Source organism: Heptranchias perlo, chromosome 7, assembly GCF_035084215.1.
Source record: "Heptranchias perlo isolate sHepPer1 chromosome 7, sHepPer1.hap1, whole genome shotgun sequence".
Lineage (NCBI taxonomy): Eukaryota > Metazoa > Chordata > Chondrichthyes > Hexanchiformes > Hexanchidae > Heptranchias > Heptranchias perlo.
Window position 1 is genome coordinate 89,546,226 of NC_090331.1, and position 15,995 is coordinate 89,562,220.

Below are 15,995 nucleotides of genomic sequence, written 5' to 3' on the forward strand. Positions count from 1 at the left end.
GGATGCGAATTTTAAAATCTAAGTGTTGCTGGACCAGGAGCCAATGTAGGTCAGTGAGCACAGGGATGATGGGTGAACAGGACTTGATGAGAGTTAGGATGAAGGCAGCAGAGTTTTGGATGAGCTCAAGTTTACGGAGGGTGGAAGATGGGAGGCCGCCAGGAGAGCATTGGAACAGTCAAGTCTAGAGCTATCAAAGGCATGGATGAAGGTTTCAGCAGCAGATGAGCTGAGGCAGAGGTGGAGATGGGCGATGTTACGGAGATGGAAGTAGGTGGTCTTGGTGATGGAGCAGAGATGGGGTCGGAAAGTTTAAACATGCAGGAGTGCAATATTTATAAGGAACATACTTTAAGGATAAGAGGAGAAGACTGAATTATTCCTTTACGTACCTGAAGAGCATTTTTTCAATTCTTTGAATTGCCTTGGTTTCTAGTGGAATCGGACTTGCCAGTTTGGGCCCTGCTTTATCTTTGGGGAGGGGTGGGGTGGGGTGGGGAGAGAGGAAGAAAACACCTAGCGGTATGATTTGGCGCTTTCCATACTCATCAGTGAAGGTTAATATTCCATGCACTCTCCGGCAATACCTCAGAAACTGCACGGATGATTTGCCAGTCCTCCCTGGCCATGCCCGGCGCAGTCACTGCCACTCTGGTCTGTTGGGCACGGCCCTCGGTGTTGACATACGTAGCAGTCTTCTCTGTGTAAGCAGCTCCAGGGAGAACAACATCTGCCATGGGTGCTCCGACATCTCCGTGATGTCCTAAATGGGGAATAAGAACAACCGGCAATCATTTCACAGGGCTGAATGTGAAATCTATGATCTATCTTTTTGATGATTTTCATGCTCATCAAGGTGAGAGATGTCAACGCAAAGAAAATACAACATTTTGCTGCAACCATCGTCAGCATCAAGCACATTCAGGTCCGGTATCGCACAGCCAGTTGCAGAGTAAAGCTCCTTCTATTCTGCCCGACAGGCCTGAACCTAAACTTCCAAATGGTGACACCTACTGCTGTCCTATAATGTTTCTGTTTCCCACACCCGTCATTGTTGTGGCCTCTCTGAACGAGATTTCCAAGGAGTTTCCAATCACGGGTAGGTGATTGGAAACTGTGTGTCTAGTATGTGTCAGCTGTGGCTCAGCGGTAGAATTCTCGCCTCCGAGTCAGAAGGTTGTGGGTTCAAGTCCTGCTCCAGACAATGGAGCACATAATCCAGGCTGGCGCTTCAGTGCAGTACTGAGGGAGTGCTGCACTGTCAAAGGTGCTGTCTCTCGGATGAGATGCTAAACCGAGGCCCCATCTGCCCTCTCAGATGGACGCAAAAGATCCCCCGGTACTATTCGAAGAAAAGCAGGGGAGTTCTCCTGGTGTTGTGGCCAACACTTATCCCTCAACCAACATCTAAATCAGATTATCTGGTCATCTATCTCATTGCTGTTTTTTGGATCTTGCTGTACGCAAATTGGCTGCTGCGTTTCCTACATTACAACAGTAGCTACACTTTCAAAAGTGCTTCATTGGCTGTGAAGCGCGTTGGGAAGTCCTGAAGTAATAGAAGTGTGATATAAATTCAAGGTCTTTCTTTCTATTAGGTACTGAATTTCAGTTAAGACCTTTGCAGCTGTCAGAGACAAGAACTTCCTCTCCTTGGGCTGCACTCTCCCAGGTTGCAGAGCTAAAGGTGCTCGAATCTACAGTGGTACTCAATCTCTGGTGACAATGGGAGATGGGAATTTGGCCAGCAAGTGATGATGAAGACGCTATTATAAAAACGGCTGGCAGTTTCCTGATACGATAATAGCCCTGATGCTTACCTTGATAAATGATGAAGCAGTCCTTTGGAAGATCCTCTCGCGTGATGCAACCGCTGTCTGCTCCGAGAAGGAACAGTACCTTGGGCGGATTCTTCCGGATAACATCGACACCAGCTTTGTATCCCAAATCCAGGGCCGCTACTTGACTGGCCACCCTGCAGAAAGGCACACGCAACTTTGTTACTTCACATCAAATGCCTGCCAATCAAGTATAACATGGGTCAGATCCAGAGGCATAGCTCCCGTCACACTGCCTAAACAAGGTTGCTTCATTCTAACCTCCAAGTGCTGCCTAGGCGCTAGGCTATGTAATTCCTTCCCTAAACCTCTCTACCTCTCTCTTTCATCCTTTAAGACTCTCCTTAATACCTGCTACTTTGACCAAGCTTTTGTTCGCCTGTCCTAATATCTCCTTGTGGCTCAGTGTCAAATTTTGTCTATTAATGCTCCTGTGAAGCGCCTTGGGATGTTTTACTACATTAAAAGGTGCTATATAAATGCAAGTTATTGTTGTTGAATACTTTAAGACTGCTCTTAGTGAATTAGAACAACTCAATTGAAGGTATCAGCCTTGGCTCAGTGGGTAGCTCTCTCACCGCTGAGTCAGAAGTTCGTGGGTTCAAATGCCACTCCAGAGACTTGAGCACAAAATCTAGGATTTACATTTACAGCATCAAAAGATCAAGATTAGTTTAGAGCATTGGGCATTTCTTACTTCTTTTAAATCCTATTATCTTTGGAAGTAATGCAACATAGATTAGCCAGTTTAATGGACATGATTATCTGGTCATTATCTCATTGCTGTTTGTGGGACCTTGCTTTGTGCAAATTGTCTGCCGCATTTCCTACATTACAACAGTGACTACACTTCAAAAGTACTTAATTGGCTGTAAAGTGCCGTGAGACATTCTGAGGCTGTGAAAGGCGCTATAAAAATGAAGCTTTTTTTCTTTTTTTTCTTTCTTTATATAAATGCAAATTGTTGTTAGATGTAAAAATGTGCTGTGATCTGACTAAATTCACTACTGGTTTGACTGGCAGGAGTTATGCAGTGGACAGTGCCTGAACTAGAACCTATGAGGCTTAGGGAGCATCCCACTAAAACACCAAACAACACACCCAAATTACAAAACATTTTCTCAGCGGCATTGATCACATCACTGACCTCTGGAGGACATTTAAAACTTTCCAGTCATCTCCAACTCCACTGGCTGCTCGGGCATTCTGTGCAACGGTGCTGACTGCGGCATGTATAGCAGCACCATCGCTCCGCTGGAGAATCGAACTGCCCACTACCACCATGGGCTTCTTTGCTTTGCTCAGGACCTTATTTTGCAGTGGCGGTGGAATAGGAAGAACAGAAGCAAGGAAATGTCAGTGTATCAGTTTGCTTTTCCCTTCACCTTGCATTCAATTTAGGAACAGTTTTACAGTTTCCTGGTCTCACACACAGCTGTACCTATTTCAGTGCTAAACTATTATTCTAGTAATTATATTTTCTTGATTACAGAAATGATTGACTGTCTAGATCAATCGTCACAAATGAAGATGCTTTCCTAGCTAAACCAAACATCTCAAACTCTAATCTGGTAATGGGACACTGAACACCAATTTATTGGATTTTTTCTTTCAACTAAATTGTTCCCTAGACAGTAAACCAAAACAGATTTATGTGCTTATTTTATTGTAACAATGACTCCAGCATTCCACAGATCAGGGTCTAAACGACCCAAGTAACTGTACGTACAAACGTAGCACACCCTACTAACAGGCCCGTGCAAGTATGAACTGAAGTTGTCACAAGTGTGAATTTTGCTTGTATTGTTTACAATAAAGTTCAGGCGGTGATTGTTATTGTAGAGATCAAAGAAGTGCTGTGATGTTCAATCGATATGAGGCACTGTGTTAAATTGCTAATGGGGACACAGTTGTAACTGTGGGGGTTCCTTGGGATCTGAACAAGCTGGAGTTATCTGGAAAATCTGTGATTTGAGTCAACCTTTAGAGACAAAAAAGGATGTTCTGATGGTGTGAGTTTTTGCAGAGCTCTGAATATGCACGTGTGCGTATTTGAATTGTTGAACAAAGCTTCGTGTTATGAATTTTGAACTCATTAGGTTTTGTCTGATCACCCAACTTAAAAGGAGTTGATTGGTTAAAAATCGGAGCTTCCAAAAGATGGTGGTTAGATCATGAAGTTCTCAACACTATGCGCTTGTGCTGGAAAGAATGGAAAAGGAAACTACCTTTCCACAGTGAATAATCAAGAGCTTTGTTTGACAAATGTACTGAAAAAGTGGGAAAAATTCAGAAGCTTAATGTTTTTACACAAAGTAGTTTCTTGTGAAGAGTCATTAATCATTAAGGACTTTTCTTCATATACATATGCTTCATCTCTGATACTATTACTCTTCAACAATCTTCAATGATCAAATCCCTATTTAACTGTAAATAAGTAAATTGCTGAGGTTGTGTTCGTCTAAAAGTATGTGTTTAATATTCAGCAATTGAAATACTGTAGCAGAACATAGGAACGTAGGAACAGGAGTAGGCCATTCAGCCCCTCGTGCCTGCTCCGCCATTTGATAAGATCATGGCTGATCTGTGATCTAACTCCATATACCTGCCTTTGGCCCATATCCCTTAATACCTTTGGTTGCCAAAAAGCTATCTATCTCACATTTAAATTTAGCAATTGAGCTAGTATCAACTGCCGTTTGCGGAAGAGAGTTCCAAACTTCTACCACCCTTTGTGTGTAGAAATGTTTTCTAATCTCACTCCTGAAAGGTCTGGCTCTAATTTTTAGACTGTGCCCCCTACCCCTAGAATTCCCAACCAGCGGAAATAGTTTCTCTCTATCCACCCTATCTGTTCCCCTTAATATCTTATAAACTTTGATCAGATCACCCCTTAACCTTCGAAACTCCAGAGAATACTACCCCAATTTGTGTAATCTCTCCTCGTAACTTAACCCTTGAAGTCGGGTATCATTCTAGTAAACCTACGCTGCACTCCCTCCAAGGCCAATATGTCCTTCCGAAGGTGCGGTGCCCAGAACTGCTCACAGTACACCAGGTGCGTTCTAACCAGGGTTTTGTATAGCTGCAGCATAACTTCTGCCCCCTTGTCCTCTAAAGGCCAGCATTCCATTAGCCTTATTGATTATTTTATGCACCTTTTCATGACACTTCAATGATCTATGTACCTGAACCCCTAAGTCCCTTTGGACATCCACTGTTTTTAACTTTTTACCATTTAGAAAGTACCCTGTTCTATCCTTTTATGATCCAAAGTGGATGACCTCACATTTGTCTACATTGAATTCCATTTACCAAAGTTTTGCCCATTCACCTAATCTATCAATATCCCTTTGGAATTTTATGTTTTCATCTACACTGCTTACAATGCCACCAATCTTTGTGTCATCAGCAAACTTAGATAGGAGACTTTCTATGCCTTCATCTAAGTCATTAATAAATATTGTGAATAATTGAGGCCCCAAGACAGATCCCTGCGGGACTCCACTAGTCACATCCTGCCAATGTGAGTACCTACCCATTATCCCTACTCTCTGTTGCCTTTCGCTCAGCCAACTTCCTAACCAAGTCCGTACTTTTCCCTCGATTCCATGGGCTTCCATCTTAGCTAACAGTCTCTTATGTGGGACCTTATCAAATGCCTTCTGGAAGTCCATATAAATAACATCCATTGACATTCACCTGTCCACTACTTTAGTCACCTCTTCAAAAAGTTCAATCAGGTTTGTCAGGCACGACCTACCTTTCACAAATCCATGCTGGCTCTCTCTGATTAACTGAAAATTCTCGAGGTGTTCAGTCACCCTATCCTTAATTATAGACTCCAGCATTTACCCCACAACAGATGTTAGGCTAACTGGTCTATAATTCACTGGTTTCCCCCTCTCTCCTTTCTTAAAAAGCAGAGTGACATGTGCAATTTTCCAATCTAGAGGGACAGTTCCAGAATCTAGAGAACTTTGAAAGATTAGAAGAGTTAGAAGACTACATAAAACCCAGTAAATATATTACTGAAGAAATGGTAATTGTTAATCCTCAGGTTCACATAACTTTGTAAGGGCAGATTACTGAAAAGGTAGTTTCCAGATTGTGAGGGATCAGATCCACTTACAGAAACCACTATGAAATCATAGAGAGGAAACACAGTTCTATAAAAACACCGAATTGTTATAGAAGCATATTAGATCACTCAATCAAGGCCCTGTTTTTAGGGCAGCATCCATTTCTTGTACCCCAAGGGCAAACCACTCTACTCCCTGTGGATATATATCCCAATTTTCCTTTTGAGGGCTTCAAATGAGTCAACATTCACTGTGCTAGGACATCAGTCAATTCCATGCCAATGGCACCAAGTGCATTGCAGTTGCTCCATCAAAAACTTTATTAACTGAAACTTGAATAACAGATGGATTAAAATATGAAGAAATATGAACTGCACGTGGTTAGGACATGGAGACGCAAGCTGTACCTGGCTGAAAGGATGCTTTCCTGAGGCAATCTCCTGTAACACCTGCGGAGAGTCTCCAAGGTGATTATAGGTGTAGCTCAAGTCCACATTTGTCCCAACTAAAGCCACTTGGAGATCATTGTGCAGCCAGCTGTAAATAGGCACAAACATTTGAAAGGAATGAAACAATTTTTACAATAGACTGGTAAACGTTGCCTGATTACTGGGTCCTTAACTGGTTAAATATAGGAAATGCAAGAGAAAATGCTGGAAATGCACAGCAGATCCAAAAGCATTTGAAAGAAAAAAGACCGGTTATTGATGTGGGTGCGGACCATACAGAATTTCTCCACTGTTAACTTGCCTTTCTCCTTCCAATCCCAATACCTATCTGGAGCTGTCTGTCAGGCATCACTCTCTCTCTCCTCCCCCAACCAGGACAACCTGAGACTGGAAACTTGGCTGTGTGGAGATTGGAAAAGCATTGCTGTAGTAGACGAATAAATCTTAGATTGGAGGGTTAAAGCAATATGGGAACAGGGTAAGCAAAACCAAGGAGGAGAAGAACAGTCATTTCCACCCAGAATATACAAGCCTCCTTTTCCAGCTCAGTGACCGTTAATGTACTCGCCTCTTTCTGACCCGAACGTTGAAAAGTGGGGCTTCTAAGCGTGGGTTGGTGCCGACCAGCAGCAGAACATCGGCCTCCTCCACTCCAGAGATCTTGGTGTTCAGCAGATAGTTGGAGCGTAAGTCGGTACTGTTTGAAAAACAGCAAAAAGTCAACCGTTTCAAAACTTAATTAAACAAAACACATTTCGCCTTTTATTTTTGTAAACAACCCATGGCTTGTGTTGGCTGTGTTAGATCCTTAGAAGGACTGGGTGGTGTAGGGTATTCTAAAACATAATCCTTTCTATTGTGACAGATAGCAAGAAAAGGATGGCCATTGAGATGTGAGGCTAAGCGTGCCTGTATCAAACATCCCCAACAACTTTAAAAAATGACCTTTTTAAGCAGGAAGCAATTCACCCCTCTCTCCTTCCTTGGCCTCCTTGGGCAACAGAAGCAGTGACCTGTTCCCAGTTAACTGCCTTTACCACTCACTCAACCACCAGGAGGTAGGAGAGCCCTAGGTGACCAGGTGACTCACCCTCCCTTACTTGGCCTCCGGTTGGCACCCCCCGACAAGTATGTTGGTGGATTGGTTATGTTTTTTTATATATTCATACTCGGGATGTGGGCATCGCTGGCAAGGCCAACATTTATTGCCCATCCCGAATTGCCCTTGAGAAGGTGGTGGTGAGTCGCCTTCTTGAACCGCTGCAGTCCGTGTGGTGAATGTTTTCCCACAGTGCTGTTAGGAAGGGAATTCCAGGATTTCGACCCAGCGACGATATAGGAACAGCGATTATACGTCCAAGTCAGGATGGTTTGTGACTTGGTGGTGTTCCCATACACCTGCTGCCCTTGTCCTTCTAGGTGATGGAGGTTGCGGGTTTGGGAGGTGCTGTTGAAGAAGCCTTAGTGCATCTTATAGATAGAACACACTGCAGACACGGTGCGCTGGCGGTGGAGAGAGTGGATGTTTAAGGTGTATTAAGCCGATTAAGCGGGCTGCTTTGTGCTGGATGTTGCAGCAAATGGAGAGCACTCCTGACTTGTGCCTTATAGATGGTGGAAAGGCTTTGGGAAGTCAGGAGGTGAGTCACTTGCCCCAGAATAATCAGCGTATGACCTTCTCTAGTAGCCACAGCATTTATGTGGCTGGTCCAGTTGAGTTTCTGGTCAATGGAGACCACCAGGATGTTGATGGTGGGGGATTCGGCGATGGTAGAGCCATTGAATGTCATGGGAGGTGGTGAGACTAGCAATCCAGAGTTCATGAATTCAATAAATCTGCTAAGTTGTGGAATGGCACCAGAAAAAATTACCATGAAAGCTACCGGATTGTCGTAAAACCCATCTGGTTCACTCATGTCCTTTAGGGATGGGATCCTGTCATCCGTAACCTGGTCTGGCTTACACTTAACTCTGTTGGCACATTGTGCCAACATTCAGGAGAAAGTGGCCCACCACCACCTTGTCAGGAACGGGCAATAAGTGCGGCTTTTCCAGCGTCGCCCACATCCTGAGAACAAATATAAAAAATGCATGGTTGAGATGGGGAGTTGTGCATGTGGAGGATCGCAGCTGTGGCTCCCCATGTTGCACTACTCCACATAGCACGGGGAGGCTCCTGCTCTCCAAAAGTATATAGAGCTCTATCACGTCTCAAAAGTTTAACATTCACCCAACAAATGCAGTGACTGTTATGTAGGTGAACATGCCCACAGCAAGATCCCACAAGCAACAGCGAGGTGAATAACCCAGTTAATTTCCGTTGGTGGTGTTGGTTGGGAGGGGAACGTTGGTCAGGACATTGGGAGAAGTCCCTGCTCCCCTTCAAATCGTAACCATAGGATCTTTATCGTCCAAGTTCAATGGAACAGTCAGACGGGGCCTCGGTTTATCGGCTATGTGCCAAGGGACCCCACCGCCTACAATACGAGACTCCCTCGGTACTGCGCTCAAAGTGCCTGCCTAGCTCACACGGAGTGGGCTTTGAACCCACAATCTTTTGACTCAGAGGCGAGAGTGTTGCCAACTGACACTTCTACCAGAGAGTCCCTGTAGAAAAGGGTATCTTGTGCCCAGGTGACACATTGCATTGATGTGCCAACGTATGGTGGGGATGGTTGTTGGATGCATGTCAATGCCCAGAATTCTCCACATGTTGAGTTGCTGCTCTCAGCAGGGCCCCAAGTGCAGGAGGAGGTGAAGAAAAAAAAGTGAAGCCTCAGGCTATTCTTGGAGTTCTTCTAGTTGTGCTACACAGCAGCAGAAGCCTGAAAACAGACTGCGTGCCTGGCCCACATGGACAGAAGGTTCTGAGGGTAACTTAAGAGGTGCACAAGATCGGCCTAGTGCAACAGTGGCCCAAATTACAGTCACTTGGGACAGGCCAGCAGAGCAACAGGGAGAGTAGAGGCTGAAATCACTGTGGATCTGAGGTGGCAGTTGCACAGTAAAGCGACTTTTTGTCATGCTCTGCTCCTTCCTTCCTTTGCAGGCGACCTGCACAGACCCTGCAGTGTTACAATACGAACGATACAAATTCTCATTTTATACGGTACATTTGAGATGTAAAATCAGCACTAATCCTTGGCCTGGACCTCCAGAATATGTCAGGGAACAGCTGACAGATCAGTGGGTATAGGGAGCCACGGTGAATTTATGATGTCGTAACTGATTCCTGCCACTGGAGGGTGATAGCTTTCCACTGTTGAAATGAAGCTTCTGGTGACAGAAAGCTGGGGATCCGACCAGGATTATAAACTGTGAAACATCACAAAGAACAAACAGGTCAAGTTGTGTCACTGTCCCACTGCAATTTGTTACCAATCTTGGGTTTGTTATCCTGACCCTGCACTGTTTTCTCCAATTACGTACAACTGCCAGTGTGGCAACCTTACCCAGCACCAGCCATAGGGAAGATCTCCTCCGTGCACAGAGCGTCGCTGTTTAACCTGTTGATCAGGTCCTTCAGGGCCACGAGAGCCTCAGCATCGGCCATTCCTCCAGCAATAGCGGCCACACCTTTATCTTGCACTCCCTGCAACTGGAGCCACAATATCAATAGATTGGGGCGGGGGAGAAGGAAAAGACATCTTGTAGATCATAGAATCTTACAGCACAGGAGACCATTCGGCCCATCGTGCCTGTGCTGGCTCTTTGAAAGAGTTATCCAATTAGTCCCACTCCCCTGCTCTTTCCCCATAGCCCTGCAATTTTTTCCTTTTCAAGTATTTATCCAATTCCCTTTTGAAAGTTACTATTGAATCTGTTTCCACCACCCTTTCAGGCAGTGCATTCAGATCATAACAACTCACTGCTTAAACAAAATTCTCATTTCCCCTCTAGTTCTTTTGCCAATTATCTTAAACCTGTATGCTCTGCTCACCCTCCTGCCAGTGGGAACAGTTTCTCCTTATTTACTCTATACCATCATAATTTTCAACACCTCTATTAAATCTGCACTTTATTTTTTTTAAAAGCCTGGTTGCTGTTCAGAATAGCCTTAATTCTATACATTCATGTGGAAAATTCTTCTCCCCCAAAGAAAGCAGTTAAGCAGCTCACCATGACAGCTGCCTGCTAATTTTGATCATTGGAAACTGGATGGTAAAAACCTGTTTTCCGATTGTATTTCAATAAAAATTGCGTATATACACGTGAGCAGGCTTGTTTCATACATGCGCACAACAGTATCTTTAAATACTTCCCCTCCACCTGCTCCCGCCATCCCCTCCCTCCCCTCCAAGCCCATCTGGTCAGCAGCCTTACCATGGTGCCTGTCCTACCCATCAGGATATGTGGAGACCTGGGTGCAGGCTGGCAGCTCAACCCCCTTGCAGAAGGATGGCGGGAAGAGAGAAAATAAAACCTTTGTACGTTAGCACGTTTGATCTTGACGTGGCATTCTCCTCAGCGACAACATTTAAGTGTTTCTTGCCCTTTAATGCTCAGTCTCACCCAGAATGTATTGCACTGAGATTCTGGAACCTTGCCGGTCTATCTGGTTCAGCTATTGACTGACTTCAGCAGCTGAGCCATCGGAGGCAGGTTCCAGTGGATTTTGAAAGGCAAGCATGATGTAGTCCAATCAAAACAACAACAACAACTTGCATTGATATGGAGGCTTTAATATAGTAAAACGTCATCAGTCAAAATTTGACACCGATCTACATAGAGAGATATTAGGACAGGGTCAAAGAGGTAGGTTTTAAGGAGGAGAGAGGCGGAGAGGTTTCGGGAGACAATTCCAGAGCTTAGGGTCTATATAGCTGAAGGCATGGCCACCAATGGGGATGCGCAAGAGGTCAGAATTGAAGGAATGCAGAGATCTGAGGGTTGCAGGGCTGGAGGTGGTTACACAGATAGGGAGGGGCGAGGCTATGGAGGGATTTGAACACAAAGATAAGCATGCAGGTACCCTGTTGGATCAACTTGCAGATATGCTGCATTACACAAGCTCTCCTGTTCCAATCACCACCCCCCCTCCCACCCCCACAACGTTCAATGAACAAGTTTAGCTCATTGTTACTTGCGGCAGTTCCTTACCACTTCAGCAATCTGTGTTAACGCCTCCTCCCAGGACGCGGAGACCAACTGCCCCTTAGGACCCCTGAACATGGGAACAATTAAGCGCTGGCGCTTTAGACCATCGTATGCAAACCTGCAGAGCAAGACTGCGCATTAGGCAAAGCTCAAAATTATAACCACTTTAAAAAAAAGTTTAAAAATTAAACCAAGAAACGTTTCCAACATAGGCACAGCTACACATCACAGAATGGGAAGCGGAGAGGCTGTGCTGCACTGCACATATGTTAAGGACCATTGCAACCAATTGACCTAATGCCTTTCAATTTTATCAATATACATTATATGTACATGTACATACAGTGTAACAAGTGTCATCTTCTTCCACATCATCTGATGGGCTGGAAAGAAAGAACTTGCATTTATACAGCGCCTTTCATGACCTCAGGATGTTCCAAAGCACTTCACAGCCAACAAAGTACTTTTTTGAAGTGTAGTCACTGTTGTAATGTAGGAATTTGCACACAGCAAGGTCCCACAAACAGCAATGACATAAATGACCAGATCATCTGTCTTTTTTAGTGACATTGGTTGAGGGGAGAATTCCTCTGCTCTTCTTCAAAATGGTGCCATGGGATCTTTCACGTCCACTTGTGAGGGCAGACGGGGCCTCAATTTAACGTCTCAGCAGAAAAACGGCACCTCCGGCAATGCAGCACTCCCTCAGTACTGCACTGGAGTGTCAACCTAGATTTTGTGCTCAAGTCTCTGGAGTGGGTCTTGAACCCACGACCTTTTGACTCAGAGGTGACAGTGCTACCACTGAGCCACGCCTGACACCTTGAAGGAGTGGGATTTCTATTCCGCTTCACTGCTACAGCTTCCAAATGCGAGGCTCACTAATCCATGCCAATTCATGAGAAAGTTGGAGAATTTTATGTCGTGCAAACACTTGGTACAAATCACGCCATCCGGTTAAAATCCATCACCTGGTCTTGTCGGAGATCCACTCCTCATTCACATCCTCATTTAACCTCGGCAGGATTCTCATCACCTCTCCAGTCCGGGTACTCACAATGATATTGCTTCCGACAGCATCCATCACATCAATGGACTCTGTCTTCCTGTTGTAAAAGAATTATGACAGTTGTGACAAAGCTAAGTAGATTGGCAGAATAGATTAGTATCTTGTGTGGCATTTTGGGTTGAAGAATTGTAACAAAATTCTAGCATTAAGCTCATCAAGCCCTTCACTCGCAAAGCACTGCACATTGTGATAAAACCACAGTTAGATAAAGCACCATATTGATTCGATGTTGGTCACGGTGATTGGAAAGTTAAATCTGTATGTCAAATCCCAAAGCTTTTAGGTCTCCCACGCCACTATAGGTGGCTAGGCAACTCACTTCCAGGACTCGGGCAATCCTGTTCCGTCACACAGCCACCAGCAGCTGCATGAAAATAGCCTTGGTTGACCCAGCCAATGATTTTCCTCCCTCTCTGAAAGGTGAAGCACCAGTCATTCGTTCACCGCCTCCCCAAGCACAGCTGAGATTTCAACTCAGCAGAATGATACCGGGGCTAAAAGGGTTAAATGATGAGGACAGGTTGCATAGACTAGGCTTGTATTCCCTTGAGTGTAGAAGATTAAGGGGTGATCTAATTGAGGTATTTAAGATGATTAAAGGATTGGATAGGGTAGATAGAGAGAAACTATTTCCTCTGGTGGGGGAGTCCAGAACAAGGGGGCATAGCCTTAAAATTAGAGCTAGGCCGTACAGGGGTGATGTCAGGAAGCACTTCTTCACACAAAGGGTAGTGGAAATCTGGAACTCTCTCCCCCAAAAAAGCTGTTGAGGCTGAGGGTCAATTGAAACTTTCAAAACTGAGGTTGATTCTTGTTAGGTGAGGGTATTAACGGATATGGAACAAATGCAGGTAAATGGAGCTGAGATACAGATCAGTCATGATCTAATTGAATGGCGGAACAGGCTCGAGGGGCTGAATGGCCTCCTCTTGTTCCTCACCAGGCAGGCAAATAATAGATGTGTGCTTGTGTCCCTAACACTACACGGTGCACTGCATCAGCAACACAAACCCACTGCCCTGCCGTGCTGCCCAGTACACAGTGTCTTATAAGAATATACAAGCACGTAAATCCACAAGGTACAGCAACAGGGTACGGTACTTGACAGTGGGGGAAATACTGCACCTCGTCTCCCAGGGTCTGGCAGTGAAGGCATAGGGCTTGGATGTCAAAGCTCCTACAGGGCAAAGATCAATGATGTTCCCCGACACTTCGGACATGAACATCTTCTCTATGTACGTGCCGACCTGCATCTCGTTGCCTCTTCCCGTTGTGCCCAGGTCATCCACACCCGCCACCTCACTGGCAAACCTGTAGGAGAACGAATGAGAGAGTCACACAACGTCTCTCTTCTGTATCAATTTTTATGCTCATCAAGGTGAAGGGAAATTGAACACTTTCCCATTTCTCGTACTGGCTGTCATCATTAAAGACTCCCGGTCAGGTATAGCACAGGTTAGGTGTGCAGAAAAGCTCCCTCTCTTCTTCCTGATAAAATGCTTTAAGATGTAAAGTGTTTGTTTTGTTATGATTGTGTTGTGCGCGACGAAGTGTAACATTTTCAACGTGACGCCAACGCACACTGATTCCTGCTTTTAATATATTAGTAAATCCCCGGAGGCACAGCTCACGTTTGTCAGAGGAAACGCTTTTATAAGAATGGGATCATTATTCCATGGAAAACGCAGTATATTATTCTTCTGCTAGTGTGTAGGAGTGTGTCCCTCTAAAGCTACAAAGTCTAATTAATGTTAAAAAAAAGCTAGAGTTCATTCATGATTTTTGTCCCCTCCCTAATATGGAGATGCTGAGGCCATTATAAAAGAAAGACTTGCATTTATATAGTGCCTTTCACGACCTCAGGACATCCCAAAGCCCTTTACTGCCAATGAAATACTTTTGAAGTGTTGTAATGTGGCAGTGAACTTGCGCACAGCAAGGAGATAAATGACCTGATAATCTGTTGTATTGATGTTGGTTGAGGAATAGATATTGGCCTGGACACCCAGGAGAACTCCCCTGCTCTTCTTCAAAATAATGCAATGGGATCTTTTACATCCACCGGAGAGGGGAGACGGGATCTTAATTTAACGTCTCATCCGACAGTGCAGCACTCCCTGAGTATCGCACTGGAATGTCAACCTGGATTCTGTGCTCAAGTCTCTGCAATGGGACTTGAACTCACAACCTTCTGACTCAGAGGCAAGAATACTACCCCTGTACCACAGCTGACACCTACAGTAGCAGCCCAATTCTTTCCCTAATTGACATCAGCTGCGTTTGCACAGACCTTCTGGTCTATATGGATGAATGCTACACTAGGCATTGTGTTCACCAACTAGGCCATTGGAGGAACTCAAATAACTGCTTCAATAAGCACAAGATATCCAGTTACTAAAATAAATTCCTTGTGGCAGTTACCTGATGCAGCGTGTGCAGTGGATACACCTAGTCATTATTGTTTTCACGAGTGGCCCAATGTTCTTGTCCTCCACAGCCCTCTTGCCCTCTGTAAATCTGCTCCGGTCACTGCCGAACATCATTGACTGATCCTGTACCAATCACATTATTACACAGGAAATATAAAATAGGAATGGCAGCAGGCAACAAGTAACAGAGAGAAATAAGGAATGACTGGCAGTATTTTACTGAGTCTGTGAGATATCTAAAATCTTATTAAAAATCTTACATCTGCAAGCAGATCAATCTGTGCTGCTTGCTTTCCTGTTTGCATGGTTTTTCAGCCTGTGTAAATTAATCATACTCTAATTACAGCATCTCCACTGGTGGGAGGATGCAATTACAGCGTGACAAGTTTACACAGGGACTTTCCATTATAAATGGGAACAAAGGAATTTATAATGGAAGAGTTCACAGGCAATGCATGCAGACACAAGGCTTTTAATATATGTAGATATGTGGCCCCTGAAGCTCTCCAGTACGCACCTACGTGGCTTATGAAGACAAAGCTTCGACACCACTGCTATAAGTTATCAAATTTCTAGAGCATACATTTCAAACTTATTTTATCTTGAAGAATATCACAGAAATTGTGTTGGATTTATCTTCAACAGAGCCAATTTTAATGTTCATGTAACTATTCTCATTACAGTTCCTCAGTAAAACTAGACATTAACAAACAACTTTGTATGAATTCCTTGGCCAGTGCGTTCATCTCCTCGTTCCCCACCAATTTCATCATGAAAATAAACAGAATTCCTGTATGGTATTCTTGGAAAAATGTAACAATTCCACTTGGTTCTACTTCTTCCCTCCACCTCAAGTTTTAACTTTTGACCCCTTCCCCTGCAGCCTCAGCTCTCCTCCCCAAACACACTTCAGTTTTCCCTGGGACTCTGCTGATGCTGTTCTTTCAGGTGCTAATTGGAGAAGTGCCACTGCAACTTGCTTCCTGAGAATTTGCCCTCTTTTCCTGCTAGGACGGGACAGATAAGATAGC

At 44.5% G+C, this 15,995-nt stretch overlaps 1 protein-coding gene across 2 annotated transcripts in view; it reads right to left on the minus strand.

Annotated features, from left to right (window-relative positions):
* The window catches only part of ndufs1 (NADH:ubiquinone oxidoreductase core subunit S1), a 39,197-nt gene that overhangs the window by 7,135 nt on the left and 16,067 nt on the right, over positions 1-15,995 (minus strand). For both annotated transcript variants that reach the window (XM_067988096.1, XM_067988098.1), the window contains exons 7-16: positions 14,957-15,087; positions 13,661-13,846; positions 12,438-12,572; positions 11,470-11,584; positions 9,822-9,967; positions 6,938-7,066; positions 6,328-6,457; positions 2,986-3,146; positions 1,821-1,975; positions 588-763 (exon numbers count right to left, since the gene is read on the minus strand). In XM_067988096.1, the coding sequence (XP_067844197.1) occupies positions 588-763; positions 1,821-1,975; positions 2,986-3,146; positions 6,328-6,457; positions 6,938-7,066; positions 9,822-9,967; positions 11,470-11,584; positions 12,438-12,572; positions 13,661-13,846; positions 14,957-15,087 (1,464 nt within the window). The remainder of the gene's footprint in view (positions 1-587; positions 764-1,820; positions 1,976-2,985; positions 3,147-6,327; positions 6,458-6,937; positions 7,067-9,821; positions 9,968-11,469; positions 11,585-12,437; positions 12,573-13,660; positions 13,847-14,956; positions 15,088-15,995) is intronic.